This window comes from Pleurodeles waltl, chromosome 7, assembly GCF_031143425.1.
Source record: "Pleurodeles waltl isolate 20211129_DDA chromosome 7, aPleWal1.hap1.20221129, whole genome shotgun sequence".
Taxonomy (NCBI): Eukaryota; Metazoa; Chordata; class Amphibia; order Caudata; family Salamandridae; genus Pleurodeles; species Pleurodeles waltl.
This window is the reverse complement of record NC_090446.1, coordinates 1,039,461,648-1,039,484,382: the sequence shown is the minus strand read 5'-3', so window position 1 is coordinate 1,039,484,382 and position 22,735 is coordinate 1,039,461,648. Positions and strand designations below refer to the sequence as shown.

At 43.7% G+C, this 22,735-nt stretch overlaps 1 protein-coding gene across 2 annotated transcripts in view; it reads right to left on the bottom strand.

The window, feature by feature from the left end:
• Positions 1-22,735, bottom strand: part of PRKCA (protein kinase C alpha) — a 1,238,381-nt gene that overhangs the window by 868,395 nt on the left and 347,251 nt on the right. For both annotated transcript variants that reach the window (XM_069199886.1, XM_069199888.1), the window contains exon 3: positions 21,533-21,615. In XM_069199886.1, coding sequence (XP_069055987.1) covers positions 21,533-21,615 — 83 coding nt within the window. The remainder of the gene's footprint in view (positions 1-21,532; positions 21,616-22,735) is intronic.

Genomic DNA, 22,735 nt, shown 5'->3' with positions numbered 1-22,735 from the left:
AAACACTAAGGGTGTCCAAGATACCCCACCCCAAGACCCTGGAAAGTAGGAGTAAAGTACTACTATTTCCCCAGAAACACACTAAACTCGTGATAGAGGATTTTGAAAAGACCACAACAGACTGCAACGCACTGAAGACAGATTCCTGGACCTGAGGTCCCGCAAAGGAAGGGGACCAAGTCCAAGAGTCGAGAAAGTGTCCAGGGGGGGCAGGAGCCCACTAAACCCCGGATGAAGGTGCAAAATGACTGCCACCGGATGAAAGAAGCTGAAGATTCTGCAACAACGAAAGGTGCTAGGAACTTCTTCTTCGTGCAGAAGATGTCCCACGGAGTGCTGGAGGATGCAGAGTCGTTTCTTTGGCAAAAGACTGCAAACAAGCCTTGCTAGCTGCAAGAGTCACGGTTGAGGAAAAAGGGTGCTGCCCGGGGCCAGGAAGGACCAGGATGTCACCACTTGAAAGAGGAGACAGAGGGGGCCCTCAGCAACGTAGAGAGCCCACGCAAAAGAAGGTAGCACCCACAGAAGCACTTGAACAAGGGTTCAAGAAGTCTGAACACGGTGGTCGTCTCAACACTGAAAAAGAGGGTCCCACGAAGCCGGAGGTCAACTCAAGGAGTTGAGCAATGCAGGACAGAGTGCTGGGGATCTGGGCTTGGCTGAGCACAAAGGATTCCGTAGAGATGTGCACAGGAGCCCTAGCAGCTGCAGTTCATGCGGTGCACAGGATTACTGTCTGGAGAGGGGAGGCAAGGACTTACCTCCTCCAAATTTGGAAAGTTGGATCACTGGACAGTCTGGGTCACTTGGGTCCACCACCTGAGTTCCAGGGGCCACGTTTGTCAGGATTAGAGGGGTCCCAGAGTACCGGTGATGCGGAAGTTTGTTGCCTGCTGAAGCAGGGGGAAGATTCTGTCAACCCACAGGAGATTTCTTTGTGGCTTCCAGTGCAGGATGAAGGCAGGCAGCCCCCAAAGCATGCACACCAGGAAACAGTTGAGAAAGCCGGCAGGATTAGGTGCTACAATGTCGCTGGTAGTCTTCTTGCTACTTTGTTGCAGTTTTGCAGGCGTCCTGGAGCAGTCAGCGGTCGATCCTTGGCAGAAGTCGAAGAGAGAGGTGCAGATGAACTCTGGTGAATTCTGTTATCTGAGGAAAAGCCCAAAGGAGAGACCCTAAATAGCGCTCATAGGAGGATTGGCCACCTAGTCAGGTAAGCACCTATCAGGAGGGGTCTCTGATGTCACCTGCTGGCACTGGCCACTCAGAGGCCTCCACTGTGCCCTCACACCTCTGGATTCAAGATGGCTGAGGTCTAGGACACACTGGAGGAGCTCTGGGCACCACCCCTGTGGTGGTGATGGACAGGGGAGTGGTCACTTCCCTTTCCTTTGTCCAGTTTCGGGCCAGAGCAGGGACTGGGGGTTCCATGAACTGGTGTAGACTGGCTTATGCAAGGAGGACACCATCTGTGCCCTTCAAAGCATTTCCAGAGGCTGAGAGAGGTTACACCTCCCCAGCCCTTAACACCTATTTCCAAGGGGAGAGGGTGTAACACCCTCTCTCAGAGGAAATTCTTTGTTCTGCCTTCCTGGGACTGGACTGCCCAGACCCCAGGAGGGCAGAACCCTGTCTGTGGGGTGGAAGCAGCGGTAGCTGCAGAGAAAACCCCAGAGAGCTGGTTTGGCAGTACCTGGGGTCCAAGGTGGAGCCCCGGGGATGTATGGGATTGGCACCCCAATATCAGATTTGGCATGGGGGGACAATTCCATGATCTTAGACATGTTACATGGCCATATTCGGAGTTACCATTGTGAAGCTACATATAGGTATTGACCTATATGTAGTGCACGGATGTAATGGTGTCCCCGCACTCACAAAGTCTGGGGAAATGGCCCTGAACTATGTGGGGGCACCTTTGCTAGTGCAAGGGTGCCCTCACACTTAGTAACTTTGCACCTAACCTTCAGCAAGTGAAGGCTAGACATATAGGTGACTTATAAGTTACTTAAGTGCAGTGAAAATGGCTGTGACATAACGTGTGCATTATTTCACTCAGGCTGCAGTGGCAGTCCTGTGTAAGATCTGTCTGAGCTCCCTATGGGTGGCAAAAGAAATGCTGCAGCCCATAGGGATCTCCTGGAACCCCAATACCCTGGGTACCTAGGTACCATGTACTAGGGAATTATAAGGGTGTTCCAGTGTGCCAATTAGAATTGGTAAAAATGGTCACTAGCCTATAGTGACAATTTTAAAGTCAGAGAGAGCATAAGCACTGAGGTTCTGGTTAGCAGAGCCTCAGTGCCACAGTTAGTCACTACCCAGATACACACATTCAATCCACAAACTATGAGCACTGGGGTCCTGGCTAGCAGGATCCCAATGAGACAGGCAAAAACAAACTTACATACATGTAAAAATGGGGGTAACATGGCAGGCAAGATGTTACTTTTCTACAATTAGTGCCCAGCGAGAGCGCGCTGCCTACGCAATAAAAAGAAAAGGTAGTCCAGAACCTAAACGGAAAACATGGAGCCTCGTATGTTTTCAGTAGTTGGCCAGTGCTCCAGAGGAGGGCTACACACCGGAAAAGGCATGACATGTGCATGCCTTTCACTAATGAAACCAAGCGAATTTTAAAAGGCAAACCCACGAACCAACAAAAGTGATGGGCGTGGTTAAAAGCCCACAGAGAGATTACAACAGGGACAGAGCGCTTGCGCATTCGACTCTAAAAATGGTGGGAGTTGGGTTAGTTGATGCAGAGTGCTTTAGGGCACTGAGTAGAGTAGTTAATCTTTCACTGAAGGCTTCACACAGATTCGTTTTTTGGTCCAGGTGATCGATACTACCAAGCCATCTAAACCTTCCTTGCTCACTCTAAAATGGTCATTTTGAATGCAGCATCGCTAGGTGTCGCTGAAAGCACTTTCATCCTTCGTCAAATACCGTTGTAGAAGGGGGAATATTGATACTATGTGAACAAAGTAACCCTGTAAGCATCCCGAAGAGTGATCACTAAACAAATTAATGGAAACAGGGCTGCAGTTTCTAAAAGTGGTTTCAGACACATTCCTGACCACAAGAGTGAAAGTGATGGAGAGTAATCAATGGTGCTCTCCCCTCCAAAGCCACAGGAAGCAATTATATAACATTATGAATGCAACATCACGTGTCGGTTAAAATGGGTACCACAACCTCGAAATTAAGGGATGGAGGGCGTTGGCCTAGAGAAGCAGTAAGACAACTTCGAGTTGGAATATAAGAGCATGTACACCAATATTTAATTTTTACCTTTTTGAATGAGACACCCTACACCTAACTGCCCTCTTTTGCTCATTTCCTTTTTCGAAACATGAAGCAAACAAAACAGTGCTGGCACGATAACAACAGAGCTAAGACCTTTCAACAGCATCACATACAGGCTGTTCTGTAACATACACTGAGGATTTTATTTAGGGAAAAAAAACCATTAAAAGGAGCATACAAAATAAGACAAATCGGTCAGGCCCAGGCACAAGAACACTGCCTTTATTTACAAGGCCTGGATTGCTTGAGCCACAGTTAGTAAAACGATTTATTTCCTTTATGTCCATGAGTCAGACTCGCACACGTCTGTCGCCATGGCAACTGCAGCAGCGCCACACAGGCAGAGAATTCAGCTAGGGAAGAAGCTCTATGGGAAAAGTTGCAAAATAAACAGGGAAGCACAGTTAGAGCAGCAGCCCAAACATTCGCTCGAGGCTCACCCACAACACAACAAACACAACTGCGGCCGTGCCAACCATAACAAGCATTTCTGTTTGTCTTCGGAAGTCAGAGATATGAAGATTCAGCTGTCTGTTAACGCAGGGAATACTTCAGTCCGCAAAGAACCCCCTCTCAAGGCCAGCAAGAAAACATCCTAATCGCTGCAAAAAAATTAAAGCATACCAGAGTCACGTTTTTAAGAAATAGTTGTATATTCCGATTTGTTGCTCTAACTCGGATCGCCCTGAATAAACTTCAGTTACATGAAAATATTGTTCACGACCTTATTTCAAAGACGGCAAAGGCGCTTCTATAAGTATTGGGTTTTGAAATGATTTCTATTCGAATTATTGTTTTTTTTTACACCAGTAAATATAGGCTTTCTGTGAGATATCGCCCGCATTATTCTGTACTTGTGGTCTTCATGTGCTCTTGAAACGAAATATGAATAGCTTTGTTTTAAGTTTAATCAGGAAATCGGAGAGGCTGCAGAGAATAGACAAAACATACCTCTGCCCCATCGCAGAACACTAGCAAAATATTTAGCGGACAAGACTTGTACAGATAAAAGTGTGTATGGCAGAAAAGGATTATATCAGTTATTAAAAAGATGCTGCTTTTACCTCATTTACCGGATCTTTTAAAAAAAAAAAAAATCCAACGGACTAAGCCACGATTCAGGTCAAGTGGTTTAACAGTCTCTGCGGCACCGCACCTGCACTCTATAATTTGCAGTCATGTGTGTGGAAAAAGTCACACCAAGTCTTCCTAGAATTCTCCATAGCTTAAAACTGTTCGTCTTCCTCCAAAAAGACAAAATATCATTGCAATTATTGGCCACATTAGCCCATCTCTGTAGGGAGTGTAGTTTGGCCAAGGTTCTTCTTTCTCCACCGGCGTTCAACCTATGCATGCAGATACTTGGCAGAGTTAGCAGGTCTCCCCAAAGAGGGATCTGTATCTACCCAAATGACATCCACCTCTACAATAGCCTCTAAAGACATAAAAAAGGAAGATGTCTAGCGTAACAAAATAGAACCAGATTGAGCGTGAACACATATTTTAATGCCTTGTATACATAACTTCAGAGTTGTCTGGGAGGCAGCTGATTAGAGCTTATGGAGAGATTTACAAACTCATCTACTTTTTATTTTTGTACAGAAGGCAGCGAAGGATTATGTAACGTAAAAGTGAATGGAGCTACCCTGTAACACTTGGGCTCTAATAAGACTTTGGCGGGTGGCGGAGGCAGCGCGCCAAACTCTTTGAGTTGAGAAACTACCACTCCAGTTTTCCACCCGTTGGCCCTATTATGAGTTTCACGCAGCGCCAGCAGGAAACTCACCATCACATTGGCGCCGACTCTTAATTGAGCCGGCAGCAATGTTGCGGTGCATCGAGTGCAACAGCACCCATTGTGCTTTTCTCTGCCCGTAATTCGGGCAGTGAAAAGCGCGACAGGGCTGTCCATGGGGGCCTCTGCACTGCCCATGCCAAGTGCATGGGCAGTGCAGTGGCTCCCATGGGGGCCCCAGAACCCAGTCTCGACCAGCCTTTGCATGGCGGTGGGACTGCAAAGCAAACGCTGGCAGAAAGGGGCGTCGTAATCCTGAGGGCAGTACTGCTTGTAGCGCTATCCTGGCGGATTAAGACCGCCGGCACCGCCAGGCTGTCAACTGGCAGCAACATGGCGGTGCCGGTGGTCAGACTGTGGCAGCTCCGCCAGGGTCATAATGTGGAGGCCGGACCACTGCTTGGCAGCGGTCCGACCGCCACTGCGAGTCTGGCAGTTACAGGACTGCCAGACCCATAATGAGCACCTTGGTGTTCTGAACAGTCTCCCACAATAAAATCAGTTGAGAAAAATTCTTGTGGGCTTACAAACAAAAAGAGGGGCTTGCAGCCAACTGACTGCTTACCACTGATTGGCTTTACAGTCACTCAGTAGCCTGCTTCTTGCTACAATGGTTCACCTTGTTCTTCTTGTATCTGTCTCTCCCATACACAATAACCAATATATATGCATCCTTCCACCGCTCACTTTTAGGGAACTACATTTTTCTTAGGCACTCCATAAGAGTGCATACGTTTTCCAGCTGTCTCCCTAGTGTGCTTCACTTCCCCCTTTGTGCCCATGGGTTGCTCTCTCTCTCTCTCACCCATGTCCTCCTGCAACCCTCAGTGATGCTCTCACCCTCATGTGCTTCTCACTCTGGTTGCTTTCTTACCAGTGTGCTTCTCTCCACATCCACAGGTCCTTGTTGCTCTCTCTGCCAATATTCTGTTCTCCAACACTCATCAGTGCCCTCTGTGTTGCTCACCATACCTAGGCACTCAGTGTAGCTTCTCTCTGCCTGTGCCACCATGTTGCTTACCCTCATCCACACCTGTGTTGCTTCTCCCCACCTGTGCCCCTGTGTTGCCTCCACCAACCCCCTCCTGTGTTGCTTCCTTGCCCTGTGTTGCTTCCCCCCACCCACTTTAATAATTACTCCTGGATCACTAATTAAAAAGAAAAAAGGCCCTTGTCATCTTGTAGGTGCACATGCATGGTGCACACGTTCACAAAATGACACAGGCACCTTATCACAGGCACCTTATCACAGGCTTTTTTGTTTTATTCTTTATAATCACTAAAAACATTTGCAAAGTTTGTCCCAAAGGAGAGACCTGCTGACTTTCCCAATGTCTGCTTTGTCTGGTATGAAACAGCACAAATCTGTATTGTTGCTAATTATATGCAAGCTTGAAGCCTTCACATAAATTCTACATGTCAAATGTAACACTTGAAGAAGTCTTTTTGAAAGAGCTCACAAGTGTATCTCAAATCGGAGCATGTCTTTTCTAACATACAACATTGTGAATGCTGCATTCCTTACTGATACATTTTGTTGTCACCACAGCTCGTCACGTACATAGCTCATCATGTCCTGTTGCCCACCTAAAAAACACTGCAGGAGAACCCATCTTGTTTGCACTTTAAGTTGTAAAGATGTTCTTCTAAACAAGATCTGAAAATAATTTAAGACATTTGGCAAGAAGTACTGAGAATATTGCAATTATGCCACAAATGTGCATTTTCTTAGCTGATGACAGAACATAACATTACTGAGGGAGAGTATGAAATGCCTCTTATGAAGAAACTGATGTATATCTGCAAGAATAGTTCACAGCTACTGTAAGAACAGTGGCCGCTGTCGCAAATCTCGGAGGGAGGGGGTTTATAAAATTAAGAAAAAAAAAAAAAAAAAAGCTTACCTGTCCACTGCCAGCTCACTCCTCTCCCGATGGTGTTGGTGCTCCCAGCAGTCCCTGGGACACCAGCACAGGCTCGCCACGCAATCCAGGTGCTGCTCTCAAGCTATACCTAGCATGAGAGCAGTGCATGATTGGTCTGAGCGGCTTGGTCTGCCACTCAGACAGTGCACTGGAGTCTGTGCTGTTTCTCCAACCTAGCTGCGCAACACAGCCGGGTTGGAGAAACCTCAGTGCACATGTCAGTTTGGTCGGCCTAAGACGGCTGGCCAAACTGACATGCACACTTTTAAGTGCACTCCACTCCACTTAACTCCACTCCACTCCACTCCTCCTCTCCTCACCTTTCCCATGGCCCAGCCCCGCCACTCCCTGCACATGCTGGCTCAGGGGATGAATGGAGTCCCATTCCCTAATAGCGATTGCAAATGTAAGAAATCGCTATTAGGGATTCGCTATTTTCTTACATCCCATTTGGCATTGCTCAAATAGCAATTTCCTAAAATTTGCTATTTAAGAAATGCAAAATAGGTCTTTGATACATCTGGCCCTAAGTGTTGTGATTGCACTTACCGTGCCTGCACCCTGGGAAACAGAAATACTTTTTTCTAATGAATGAATAAGAGATGAGCATTCAACGCATTAGCACAGATGTACCAAACTCGTAGCACTGTGGTTTATTCCAATGCCTATCAAAAAGATTCCAGTCCTCCTATGTTTTTCTCTATCATTTTAATGTTGTTCCTTTCACTCTCTTATTTATTTCATAATAAAGATTAAGAATATCTCACAACCGATTTAAAAGTCTGTTGAATTAATAGTATAGATTATTACAACTGTATGTCTAGAAACTTGGCAGGAATTGACTTACAGGTGCTATGCACATTGCGTTCATTTTGAACAGGGGAATTGTCCAGATAGCTTTGTAATCTACCTAGAGGTCTACTAGAAATATCATCCTATGTCTGAGAAGTTTGTGGTCTCTATTTTGAGTTTGGCATTTACAGAATTTTCAGCTGATTTAATCGGTTATAATGATCTTTCATTACCAAATATTCAGTATTCTTTGCATTATATACTTATATATTTTGAAGTAGTATAATTCATGTAATGGTTTGAACACTCGAAAACATGCACATAAAAATGACTAAGCAGTGTTTTCTTATCTGTGAATATTATGAAGTAGTTTAGATTTAGATAAAATACATTTTCCTGTGTTATTCTTAATAGTGCATTTCTTCAATTATTAAGAAGTATTTTCATTAATTATTGTACACTTGCTTTCATATCCTTGGAATATTTTAGGATGCCACCACTTCCCTTCGCCACACACACAAAAGACAGCAAGACCTTACAGACTCACTTGTTACATCTTGTTAAACATTGTTTTTTTTGTTGAGGTGGGTGAGAACACTTCTCAATGAGAAACCACAATCCTTGTCAAAGTGAACCACAAAAAGTCACTAAAATAACCTGTCCTTAAGCCTCTGGTAGCTTGGCACAAAAGCAGTCAGGCAATGTGTAAAGAATTTATTCAACATTAAACCGTAATAAAGTGACAACGCAACACAAGAAAAATCCCACACCAATTTTGGAAAATAGAGTAAAATGTAATAAGCTATTTGACACCAAAACATCAAAACACCAATCAGTAGAAGCAGAGTTATGAATTTTTAAAGTTTGTAGTAAAACCAGCAGCAAAAAGATCAAAGCGCCAACCATGGACATGTAGTCCCACTAGACCAATGTAAACTAGAACGTTATAGGCAACCATGATGAAGAGCTGTTTTGATACATGAGGTGAATTGGGCCCGGTCCCAGCTTACCTTCGGACTTAGAAGAAATGTTTAAGAAAAATGTTTCAGAAGGAAAAGTTCAGCGGGGCAAGGCAGCCAGTGGTGTCCTTGGAGGAGGCATTGTCATTTAGGAGCTGCTGGATGATGTCCCGGTGAAGATTTCTACATCTGGGCTTAGTCTCTTTTTTGGAAGTTGGAAATTTCCATAGGGACAAAGCTGCAGGATGTAGCTGACAAGAGTTCCACGAAGCTGCATACCCCTTCTGTGACAGACAGCTAAACAGGATTTGCTGCTGTGGAGAAGAACATAGCAGGTGCTACCACGAAGTCAGGCTGGCAGTCGAAGCAACTTGGGCGGGTCGGCAAGCAGATAGGTCTTGTTCTCCTTTTGTTTTGGCTGAAAATGCTTAGGATTTGCGTATAGGCTGTTTAGGCACCTTTAGCATCACTTAGAATGATCCTATTTGTATACCCGGTGCCAGCTTTTAAGTGGAAGAAACTTCTAGTGTTTCCCCCACAAATTTTTGAATTTCCTTCCTCCCTGCCCTAGTCCTAGTCTGTGGGACAAGTCCTTTGTGATTGTGCTGAGGTAATTCCTTGGAAATGCAAGTGGGGCTCGGCATTGCTCCACCCCTACCATCTTGGAAGATTGGTGTCAGCGCCTTAGCAGTGTGTGTTCTAGTGCTGCCCCACCATTAGCCCATAGCTTTCCCTGCAACAAATTCCTTTTGGTGGCCCCTTGTACTCAAGGGGCCCATTCACCCATCCAGCAACATTGTGGCAAAATCCATTATGTACACTCTGCTCATTTGTGGTTGAAGTGTAGCTGATGTATATTTAGCACTTAGTTACGTGAGCCATGTGTGCTGTGCATGAGTCCTCATAACATTATGCCATTATATGTTGCGCCATGTTTGCAAATAAATAGCAAGTTACATGTTGTGCCCCTTTCGCTGTAAACAGCACTTTAAATTTTCTTTCACAGCTTATAGGCCTGGGACTTCATTTCCCAGCTGCCCCGTAGGGCAGCCATGTTGGATGAGGTAAGGCTGTGACAGGGAGCCCCTTCCAGAGCTACAAAAGGGGCGAAAGGCTAACTGTTGGGGGGAGGGGGCAGTCGAAAAGCCAAGGGACCGAGCCGTAGCCCAGGACTCCTTGAACCTCTCAAGCCCTGAGTCCGCCTTATTTCCGAAGAGTTGGGTGCCATCAAAGGGCATGTCCATAACAGTTTGTTGGACATCCCCCAAAAAGCCAGATGTACTCAACCAGGTGCGGCGCCTCAAGGCCACTGTCAACGCAACCGTGCTACCCAAAGAGTCAGTGGTGTCCAGCCCACAGCGAATAGTGAACTTCGCTGCGTCTCTCCCATCAGCAACAGCTTGAGAGATGATAGCCCGGGCCTCCTCCATGATCTGCAGCAAGACTTGCGCAACTGTATCCCACAATGAGTGGGTACAGCGGCCAAAAAGGCATGTGGTGTTCACGGACCGCAACTCCAGACTAGAGGAAGAAAACATCTTCTTCCCAAGTTGATCCAGTCTCTTTAATTCCCTATCCAGGGGAGCGGAGGGGAATGCAGGGAAGAAGAGGAAGCCTGAATCAAAAGACTTTCAGCTGTGGGGTGTTGGGAGAGGAATTTAGGGTTGTTTGGGGTGGTCCGATAGCAGCAGGTGACTTCTTCCTACCCGAGTGACCCAAAGACTTGGAAGAAGATGAGTGGTGGTGACTCCCCAAGCGGTTTTGAGACCTTCCTCTCGAGCGAGACCGGGAGCGATGTGGAGTTGAGCTCCAGGCCACCATGAGCTTTAGGAACCGCCCCCTCAAAGCCTTTGGATGCATGGCCCGGCACTCAGAGCACGACTTTGGGTAGTGATCGCTCTCCAAACATCATAAACAGACCCGATGCAGATCCATCACCGATATCGTGCGGTGACAATACTCACATGGTTTGAACCTGGTCTTTGTAGACATCCTCAGCACACCAAAAGTCACCAAAAACATGACAAAAGTGTTGAAACTGGTCAAAAAACGAGCAGGATATCTCTCTCCGGATCAGTGCATGGCACGCAAAGAAAAGAACTGACGTCACCACGCGAGGTGGCACCTATGTAGGACTCCGACATTATCACAACAACCACAACGCCAACGATGAACAGTGCGCAAGGGTACTGCTCAAAGGAAAATCTCCAGATCCAGTGTGACGCCTGGGGACCATTCTAAGGTAAGGAATCTGCAACTAGAAGTCTCTATCAGATAGACCACTTAAGTGGGTGTCACAATAAGTGCAGCTGGCCCAATAGCATTTAATTTACAGTCCCTGTGGATATGTTGTACAGCCTTACTAGGGTCTTATATGGTCATTAAATCTGCCAATCAGGTGTAAGGCAACCATGTTTTAAGGAGTGAGCACAAGCACTTTAGCACTGGTTAGCAGTGGTGGAATGCACAGAGTCCTAATGCCAACAAAAACAAATTTCAGCAAACATGAGGGGAGTATACAAAAAGTTTGGGAGAAGATCACCCTAAGGCTGACAGGTTTAACACATCTCTGACATTTCACTTGCTACAGGAAGTGGTTAGACAAGTAGCAACCACAAGCCTTGTTTACATATGGACTGTAAACATTTTTCTATGTTTTCTAAATTGATATTCTCCTTGGCTTATTTCCAAAGAGTGGCAGATAATGGCCAGGTATTATTACTGGTATTATTTATTTAATAATAGATGGTGTTATAGCTTACTAGAAATACTGCAGACACTTTGCAAAAGAGAATATGCAAGAAGGAAAAAAGACCCATTACACCTTTTTGGATTTTCTTGCAAAAGCTAGGGAAACATATTACTGAAAACAACATGGCTAGGGATAACAGGCACCATGTGCACAAAAAATATAATTACTATTATCTTAATTTTTGATTTCACTAGGTGCTAGTTTTTCAAATTTTATTACAAGCAGCAGACCTTTAGAAACAACTTACTTTTTGGAATTGTTGGAGGTGGTTATTAGTAGAGGTAAGTATGCACCTACCACTAGCAATAATACCCCCAGATAGTGTTAGGTCCAGTCAAGGTCTCAAAACATTAGCCCTTGGCCCAACCTCTGGTAGCTTGGCAACGAGCAGGCAGGCTGATCTTAGGAGACAGGTAAGTAAAGCCTTTAAATACACCAATCCAGTAAATAAGTAAGCCACAACACACAATAAAAATATCATACCAATTTATAAAAAAAGTAAATATTTTTATCTTTAAAATGACACAAAACAACAAAAAACAGGGATCAAGTCAAAGTTTGAGGCCAACCGTGATTCAGCCCTTCTCGGCTACACTGAGCGGGAGGTCTCGGTCAAAATCTTACCTTTGCACTTAGAAACTTTTATGGAGCTTTTTCCTCTCGATGTCATGCGGTCCTCCTGCGCAAGCTGATTTCAATGTAACGCCGTCGGACTGATGTTCTGCAAGGCCCCGGTCAAAACCTGGAAGTCTGGAGCTCCAGAGCTTTCACTGGGACGAACCTGAAATACTGGCCAGGTCGCAGTTGAAGGTAGTCCGCTTGACTCATGACTACGAGTCAGTCCACTTATTGAGCTTTATTCAAATGTTGCTCCAAACTCCTGGAGGTACTTCCAGAAGTTCTCCTTTGGGCTTTAAAGTGTCCAAAACACAAATCCAAGGGTCTAGAAGCCCTGAGATGGTCCTTGGAAGTTTGGAACTTTAATTCCCACAACGCACCTGGTCACATCATTGCAAGTCCACTGGACGCACTCCAAGCTGCGGAAGTTTGTGGAAGCTGGTGCAGGGAAGTTCTTTTAACCAGTTGCTTTCAGGGAGTCCACTTCTGAGTCCTTTAAAAAGCAAGGCAAAGTCCTTTGGGCTGGCGTTCCAGTGTGCAACAAGAGCTATACTTCAGTTTGCAATCCTCTGGGTTGCAGGCCAGGGTTCCAGCAGGGCAATCCTTCTTCTTGTGGTTTCAGGCAGGCGATGTGAGTTCCAATGCAGATCAGCCACTTTTAGCCAATCAACTTGGGAGATAGTCAGTGGGCATCCTTGTCCATGGAGCTTCAGGGTGCCATCAAGAAGCATGACAGCTTCCTCCAAAGTGTGGCATCTTCTTGTCCCATAAAGCACTGCACTTTAATATTCCAAGATGGAGAATTGTCCTACAGAGGAGCAAGACCTGGCTAAACCAACCCACCAGTGTAGCTCATTTCCATTAACTCCCCCTCTGGACATCTGAAATTCCTTTTCTATGTCCACTATCTATCTGTGGGGTAGAGAGTGTGAGGGCAAGCCTAGCTGCATTCCTTTCTGACTGGCTTCTTTTTGAAACCTCAGCTTGATTTACCCAGCCCCCTTCCTGGCTTCAGCATCTGCAAAACTCCCCCATCAGATAACCTCTGCTCAGTGCAGGCCACTTATCACCTCATCAAAGTAGCCTGGTTAATCCCGTTAGGGCTGACCATCCAGGAAAGACCACTGGCATGCTGGAATTTGGCTTACAGAAAAAGTCTTAAAACGTATTTTCTGTATTAGTGATGATACATTCAACAATGGCAAGTTGTTGGGATTATCACTACTATTCATGTGGGTCCTTTCGTGGTGTTTAACTCCTTTCTAGTATTACTTCTGAAAAATATTTCCATGTTAGCCTATGGAGCTAACTTTCTACAATGGGGGAAAATGAAAGGTGCAGTATGCTTCCCTCACCAGGGCATGTACAACATTGTTTATAATGTCCCTGCTTACAGTTACATAGCACCCCACCCCTGGGGCTTCTAAGGGAGACCTGGGGGTGACTATAAGGTAGATTATCACTGTGGACGTACCTTTAATTCCCAATTTGAATTTGCATACATTTTACTTTTTAAAAACAGTCTGCAAGGCAGGACTGCCTTTAAAATGACACCAGGCTCACAGCAGTGCACACTCCACTACAGGAAATCTACTGGGCCTCTAAACGTCCCTGCCCTATTACATACTAGGGATTTATAGGTAGTTTAAATCCCCCTTGCCCTTTTATCTACTAGAGACTTACCTTTAATTCCCAATTTGAATTGCCAACTGTAATTGTGACACTTTCCCATATACATTTTATTCAGAGCACTAGCCCTGGGCCTGTTTAGCAGAGCCCAGGGCACAGTCAGGGTCAGTTACTACCAGTATCAGTCAGAAAACATTGGGGTGAACATGCTAAGAGGATGCCTTTCTAACAGTAATTCAATACATTACATTAAAGAATATTTTAAGCAGTGGCGGCCCGTCCTTTAGGGCGGAGGGGCCACGCCCCCCCACCCCATGAAGAGTGTCTGTCAGGCTGAACAAAGGTCAGCCTGACAGACACTCTTCATGTTCAGGTCAGGCAGCCAGGAGCAGACATGCGCGATTTGCGCAGACTCCTGGCTGCCTGAGCTGAACTTTGCTGGGCTGAGGAGATCACAGCTCCTATGGGCGTGACCTCCTCGGCCCAGCAAAGGTGCCTCGAGACCCTCCCCTGGGCGACGAGGAAAGCGTCACCCATTGACACTCACCCTGGGCGCTTCAGGTTTAAGCCCTGAAGCGCCCAGGGCGAGTGTCAATCAGTGACACTGTCACAGAGTGGGGTGGGGCCAGCAGTCTCACTGACCCCATCCCACTCTGGGACGAGGCTGGGACTGCTGCCTTCCCTCATTGGCTGACCACAGGTCAGCCAATGAGGAAAGGCAGCAGTCCCAACCCTCCTGGGACCTCCGAGGCTGAAGGTAAGTGTGTGTGTATATATGTATGTATGTATGTATGTATGTCTGTTATGTTTTACATTGAATGTTTGGTGCGCGCGTGCATGTTTGAGTGTTATGAGTGTTGTTAATGGATGTGAGTGCGTGCGTGCGTGTGTGTGTGTGAAAGAATGAATGTGTGTGATCGTGGAAAATGAATGTTTGGTGCGTGCGTGTATGTTTGAATGGAATGAGTGTTAATGGGTGAGCGTGCGTGCGTGTCTGTGTGTGTGAAATAATGAGCCTGTGTGTGTGTGTTTGTGTGTGTGTTTGTGCCCCGCCCGCCCCCCTCCCAAAGCTGCCGGCCGCCACTGATTTTAAGGTTGTTTTTGCTCCTTTATCCGTCCAGGTCAAAAGTCTAATGATGTGATACACAGCAGCTGCACTTTAACTTTGAAAACACTTTGGACACAGTTTACAAAACGTTTCTGATGTGCACATGCACCTTATGCATGGATAAAGGGTCAATTTTCATATCAAAATTCAATGGTGATTCATAAAGCCAGTTTTGCATGCAGTCATCCATTCTACATGCCGAACCTACAGGACGTGTCCAGAGAGCATTTATGACACCTAGAAGTAGGTGTTCCCAGGAGAGTTTCAGAGGAGAGGCCGGGGAAAACAATGCAAATGGGATGAGCACCCAAAAGGTCATATCTTGTGCGTATTCAATAACAGGGATGAAAACAAATTGTACACTCAACATGATACAATTGTAAAAAATGCAGTAGATGTGATAATTAAAGTGTCCCAACAGTCTCCATTTTCACAGCAGTGTGAGGAAAGGATAGTTGATTTGTGGAAATAAAAAAGTGATTATGATTTTTGTTATGTCACCAATAACTCAAGCAGACCCGTGTGGAATCTCTGCTGTCCAGTAACTCCACCCACATAGGGCTAGGCGTATGACAGTACTGCATTTGATAACCCTACATTATTGTGGGAGGTCCTGTGACGTGTGTATTTTGTGCGAGTTCTGTAACTCAGTGGGAACACACACTTTTTCTATGGCGTTGTAAATGAGGGGAGCAGTCATACATTTCTACTACGCATTCACATACATCGTTCATCAACATTACAAATGAGTTTGTGAATCAGGTTTAAATACATATAGAATGCCAGGTACATCATAGTAATGTTAATAGCTGAAAGCCTGTTCGACAATATTGCTGCATGTGCAAACAATACTACATGACCATTCAACAGCCTGTACTCTGACCCCCTTCCTTCTGATCTGTAGTGCTAAGTCTTTGTCGATATCCATGTCTAAGCAGTGTTAGAGAATACATTTCATGCAGTGAAGAAGCCATAATAGCTTAAACTTAGGATGGAAAATATTGCAAATTAATGTGGAAAGCAATCTATTTTACACTATGATGTGCTCTAGGTACGGAAAAAAACAGAAGCTTAAAAAAGAAGACTCTGATGATGGAGGAGCACTTGCAATCACAGTAAGCAGTACCGGGGCAAGGAAAACAAGCCAATATCAAAAATGTGATATTAGTAGTAATGCCAAACAATGAGGTCATAGGAAAACAAAAATGAACACATTATAACTAATAGTATACCATAAGCTAATGAAGTTTATAACCAAATTTTAAAACATAGGCAGTAGGCAAAAACTAGCAAAGTTGAAGTTATTTTAGTGCAAATTATGCCAAGATAGCAGAAATAAGCAAAACATTTATTAGTTATTAAAATATCATGAATTAATATAGTTTAGGGAGGATTTTCGAAAAAATGTAAAATGACCGTCGAGAGAGGCATTGGTCCAAGCAGTGCTTAGAGAGGGTTCACAGTCAAGCGCTGTAGCTGTAACAATAACGTCACTAAATCCTGAGTGGTAGAGATGGTCAGTAACATAAACTGGAATGGCATGGGCAGCAAAAAAACGATGGATTAAACCCAGATCTGTGACTGGGGGTGAATGTTTGACAATGTTCAGCATTCCGTTCATCACTTGTTGTTTTTGCATTTGTCGCCCTAAGTGGGAAGGGTATGCCCAGACGTGGGTCCCGTGCTTCCCATGCCACTGGATTCAAGCTAGCCTGGCTGATGAGGGGTGAAACCCCGAAACCGGTCCCAGGATGCTTGTTTCCAGTCCAGGGAAGACCTGGCCTAGCAGTTCGGGCTGGACTGTTCCCATGGGGAACAGGGTCAAGACTGATTTGCATATGGCTGGGTCCAAACTGGAATGGCATGGGCAGCAAAAAAACGATGGATTAAACCCAGATCTGTGACTGGGGGTGAATGTTTGACAATGTTCAGCATTCCGTTCATCACTTGTTGTTTTTGCAGTAACATAGGCCCTCATTATGAGTTTGGCGGACGGAAAAGCCCATCCGCCAAACTTCCAACAGGGATTTCCGTTGCCGTACTGCCAACCACCCTGCTGGATCTATTAGGAGTTTCCCACCAGGCCGGCGGGCAGAAACAGAGGTTTCCACCTGCCAGCCTAGAGGAAACAGGCTACAGCGTGTCTCCAGCTTGAAATCAAGCTGGCAGCAGTGCTGTAAACCGCAGGGTGTACCAGCACCCTCACAATGTTCACTGTCTGCATTCCAGACAGTGAACACTGCAAGCTGCGCAGCTACACCAGGGCACCTCAGCAACACTGGCACGCCAATACTAGGCACATAGCTCCATTAACATACCTCACTTCTGACCTTGTGTGCCCATTACTATTCCAGGACTGCAGCCCACGTGCAACGTATCTCAGTGCATCTCATCCCTAACCTGCAGTGCCCCATTATTCCAAAACCAGGAATCACACAGCGCTACATATCTCATTCCTCACCAGCTGCCTTTTCTGTTAATCCAGCACTGGGCCACACATCTCTGTCTATACCCCCAATCCTGATCTGAACTGCCCCAATATTGCTGTATTGAGCTTCACATACAATTCTGCTAATGCACCTCCTGCTGTTCTGCAGTGCCCCCTGCAGTTCCACACTCTGACTTCTGTTTGAGGACATGGGGGAGCCAATTAAATCTATTCTTAGCTGCCATCTTTATTTGGGTGGGTCTGTTTCACCTATCTCACTCCGTTTTTCCTTTACTTTGTTTGCCCTCAATATTTTCTTTCTATTACACATCTCTTTCCAGCTCTTAAAATCCACAAATTACCAGTTTCGCTCTTTCAACTGTTTATTTCTACTCCTCTCCTTTTTTTTTTTTATTTCACTCTTCCTCTTGCTAACTCCTCTTTCAAACTCGCAAAAACTTGGTTATTCCTTTCCTTGTTTCTCTCCTCTCTTTTTTCTTCCTTCTTTCACTATTTTTTCTCTCCCCTTCGTTCTTTCTTTGTCTTTTTTCTTTGCTCTTTCCTTTGACCCAGCCATGCACAGTTTCTCCTCAATAGTTTTACTGCAAATGTTAAGTTGATATCTTTGATAACATCATTGATAATATCATGAGTGATGTAATATGTGGGGTAATTAGCAGTGCATGAGGAAGGCGCAAGTTATAGTTACCTTAGGGCACAAGGTATAGTTACTTGATATACCCAGAACTATAAATGCTGAATTTCTATGGTTTTTGTGAGAGTAAAATGTGACTAACTATGACGTCCCTGAATCCATTGTTTTTTTAAGTGAATTTCCATGTTTTTTAAAATTCTATTTCCTAACTATAATGCGTTTTTTCAGTGAATTTCCATGTTTTTTTTCAAGTAAAGTAATTTTAATTACTTTACGTTAATTCAGCCACCGGTTACACCAATCACAATATTTTCACCAATTTATCCAAATTAGGAAAAAATGAAAATAACTAAAAAGCAAGGAATCTGACAGATTTCATGCTTTTAACACATGTAAATGTTAATTAAGTAAGTTATTCAAATAAGTTAGATTTTGTTTGCATGCTTTTAACATTTTTATTTTTTTCCTAGTTTTGAATAAATTGGTGAAAAGATTGTGATTTATAATTCTATCATGTACATTGCACCTTAATGACACGTTAATGGACTAACTGTTTTTAAAGACGTGGATAACAAGATGTTTTAATGTGTTATTAATTATATTGTTTAAACATAATAATAAAGGAATATTTTTAGGAGAATATAGTGAGACAGTAGTTTTGTTTTTATAAATTGATATATTGCTTTGGTTTACTACCATGGGAACTTGAAATTATTTAAATATGAATGAAGAGCATATTGTTACTGTAAATCCAGGGCTACAAAGTTTGGGTGTGGCTTAATATATATATTATATTATACACCACCTCGTCCCTTGTTTTTTCAAGGGTGACTCTTCTGTAGTTGATAGATTATATTACCACACAGAAGCGGAGCACTATACACAATACAATTCTGCATTAGGCATCAAAATGTCTACAGATTTCATCTGAAATATCTTTTGCAACTAAAGGTAATGAACTCGATTGGTATGTCAGCTATTGAAAATAACGGGAAATGATTAGTTCCTCCTTACACTACTTGTGAAGCCCTCAATGGACCCAAGAATGGGCAAAATCTGTTTTACTGTTAATATCCTCTCATGCAACATTTATGAATAAAGAGCTGCTAGGCATTCCCCAGCAGTCTAGGTGACTCCGTTTTCAATCCCACAGAAGGCAGCCTGCATACTAAGCAGAACATAAAATACTTCGATTTGTGTTTTGATGAATTTTTCTGCAGCAAAATCTGTATAGTTATAAACTGCTACACAGGTAACGAGGGGACTCTAGGGTAACAATCTATATCATGAATTCCCTGATGCGTACAGCTCACCTCAGAGAGTCAGGATATGCTAAAAAATGAAGTAGTCAATTTAACAGAAGAAATAGAACACTTAAGTGGATGTTCTGCAAAACTCAGTAAGTGAAGATCATCTAACTGAAATGGCTACCCTTAACTAGTACATGGCAAACCATTATTCATCACCCAACACGTTATTTATAAACATATTATGATGAACTGTGATGACTTGCATCTGATTCAGAGAGTACTCCCTCTAAGAGGCTACTCGGCCTCTTAGAGGCTATTTGGTAAATACCCGTAGGCTGGCGGCAGGACTGGAGTACTGTAACTGCAGTTCTGGGGAGGTAGACAGTATTGCCCACATTACCCTATTCTGTAGGAATTTCAACATGGTGCTGCGTCGGTGGTTTCACCCCCTTTTCAAATCCAAAGGAGCGAACTGTACTAAAACTGCATTAGCACTTTGTGCAAGGCCGGGTAATGCCAGTGCACACAATTCGGTAGCCTCATAAATATGGGCTGCCTGGCCCTGTTTGAGGGAGCTACCAACTAAACTATGGTTGACTGAACTATAAGATCTTATAAGGCCTTAGTCTGATGTTTGTGAGATGGAATTGCTTGCTCCCATCTGTATAAATGGGGCTGGCTTCTATAGCCTTATTTAATGCCTTGCTGCAATAAAATTATTGTTGTCATTATTAATTGCTATATGCACAAGCACTTTCTCTCGTGCACCCCCCCCCCTTGTAAAGGTTGTGGCATAGATGGGTGGTTGTTCTTACATAGATACACGCGGCTTTTATTATTAATAAACTGCCTGGGCGGAGTTGCTTGCTGCTGTTACGTTTAACTATAATTAAACTGATTTTATATGTAAATTAAGTTTTTATTGTTTATGTATATTGTTTTATAATATTGTAAGGCTCATAGCTGAAACATTTAAATACATAAATTAGACTCGAGAGTAAGAAAGCTATTCTGAAACCTCTAATGCTGTGGCCTCTTGAAATAGGATCAACCACATCTACCCAAAACAGCATGCGAAAAACACTGCAGCACTGCCACCGCTCCAGCCAGCACATTTACATACCCTGTCCGGTGGCTCCTCCCCGCTCCCAGTCTCAGAGTCCTCCTGGGACCCATTACCCTTTGCTCATGTACTTCTTGCTTACATTATCTACTCCTAATTTGCAGTAATGCATGAGTTTGTAAACCCACAGTACTAGTCACATTATTTTATATGTAAATAAAGTAGAACTGTGCTCAATGTTTAATAGAGAGATAATTATATTTGTCCCCGGTACTAGTCAAAATATTTATCTGAACTACTTTAGTTTGCATGAGTCACCCATACAGTTCTCGGTTGTGATAGAAAGCATTTTATCATTTTTCAGTATACAGTTAATGGAAGACAAATACAAGAAAAAAAAAAAAAACACACACATCTTAGCAAAATGTCCCTTTTTACAAACTATAGGAGTATAACACAGAAAAAAACTATATCTAAAAGAACTCCAATTTCATTGTTTTCATGTGAATTATCATCTTTCCTCAGTACTGGGACACACATTTTCCAATATTTTACATGAAACTTACACAACTGTAAAGAAAGCTACACATTGATTTAAAATAGGGGTGTGTGAAATTCATATAATTTGCTTTCATGTAATTCGCTGAAATTTTGTGAAAACTAGGTGGAATGTAAACGTGGCAACTGGAGCAATATTTGAAAATGAAATGTATTCTTCCATCCATTTTGGCCATTAAGATACATTTTTCTCCAAAACACAAGTACCACTATCTACGGCCATGAACGCTTTGGTAATTTGAATTGTTCCTGCACTCTTGCGCTATAATCATGCTACGAACTGACATGACGCGGCAAAACAACGTGGTTTGGGTAAGTTCACGTAATAAGCAAAATGCTAAATTCCTGAAATTAAGCCAAAGTAATTGAAATTTCACCCAGGCTTAGTAATCAGCCAAAAGAAAACAAATTACAATATTCAGTGGAGTCAAGGATCAAATATCAGTATACACGTGTACCAAATGGGCAACAATAAAAAAGAAATTGAGTGAACACAAGCATGCTCTAAAAACAAAATAGCTCCCAAATCTTTAATATTGAATCAAAGAAATCAACATAAAAGGGCAGGATAGTACACACTGCATCTGTCTTTAGTACTACGTGTACCTGTAAAGCAGCGGAAATGCTCAAAATAACGCATGTATTAAGCAGTATTATCACGAATGATGGAGGATATTGATGAGGTACTCACGTCAGTATCAGGTCCTTTGTCCCCGCCAGGACACGCAAAAGTGACAAATTCATGGCACCGCTTGTGAACGACAAAACCGCAAACTGCAATAAAAACATGCATACGATTAATCAATTTGCGAATGAGGGGTCGTATTTGCTGGAGACGTGCTACACGTCTAAACAAAGACAGGTGTTTTTACAGTTTGTGTCTATTTAAACAACTCAGTTAATTTACTATTCACCAAAACATATACCGCCAAACCAGTTCTTAAAGACACACACAATTCTACAAACCAGAAGCATGGTGTTTTGCCTCAGTGGACTCAAGACAATCAGTGATACTGGCTTTATGAGACGTTGATGTCAGATAAACAAAAAGGACAATGTTCCTGCAGATCATATGCTATGTACAATGTATACGCAGAAACAGAGGTATTAAAGGCAAGTCTGCTTGTTGAAATAGCTGCAGTGTGCATTGTATGAGGTAAGCAAACCGCATATCAGTTCTAGCCACAGAGACTGATTGTAAATACACCTGCTAAGTTCTGTCGGTATGAAAGTCAAGGATGTCACACCCAGACTTCTAAAATGTTTGACTATCATTCGCTGTGGCTGTAAAGTCACAATTCATGCTATTGACATGGAAATACATTCACCAAACGTCCAGTTGTAGCAGAAGTAACATCATGACCCCTTTACCCCCAGAATACATCAACTGGGTGGATTGTTTATCCTCCCTCCATTAATCCTTCGGCAAACCATTTGCTGCTCACAACAAAGGAAAGGGCAAGGAATAGAAACTGCAAACAGTAAAAAGGTTTTTACAGTTCTGTTTATGTCTTTGCTGCTGCCTACCTTATCCAGGGAAACAGTGGTAGCAATGATAAGGTCATGGATATGAAAGGCCAAGCCAGAAGTAGCTGTTGCTATACCAAGTTTACACCTTGCTGGCATTCATGGCTATCCAACATGAGGCTTGTATAGTCAGGGCAGTAATTGGTTTGCCAGGCATACATTACCATACCTTAATGCTGTCCAGGAAGTTCAAATGTAATGTGTCTACTTATGTTGCCTGTTATGGTCAATGACGCAGAGCTGAGGACCTAAGCCGGAATGTTAAAAAAAAAAGTGTAACCCTGCCCCCCACCATCCCATCCTGAAATCACTTTGTGACAAGCTATTGGCTTTCATGTGGGGTACAGGTCATCTAGAGTATCCAAGA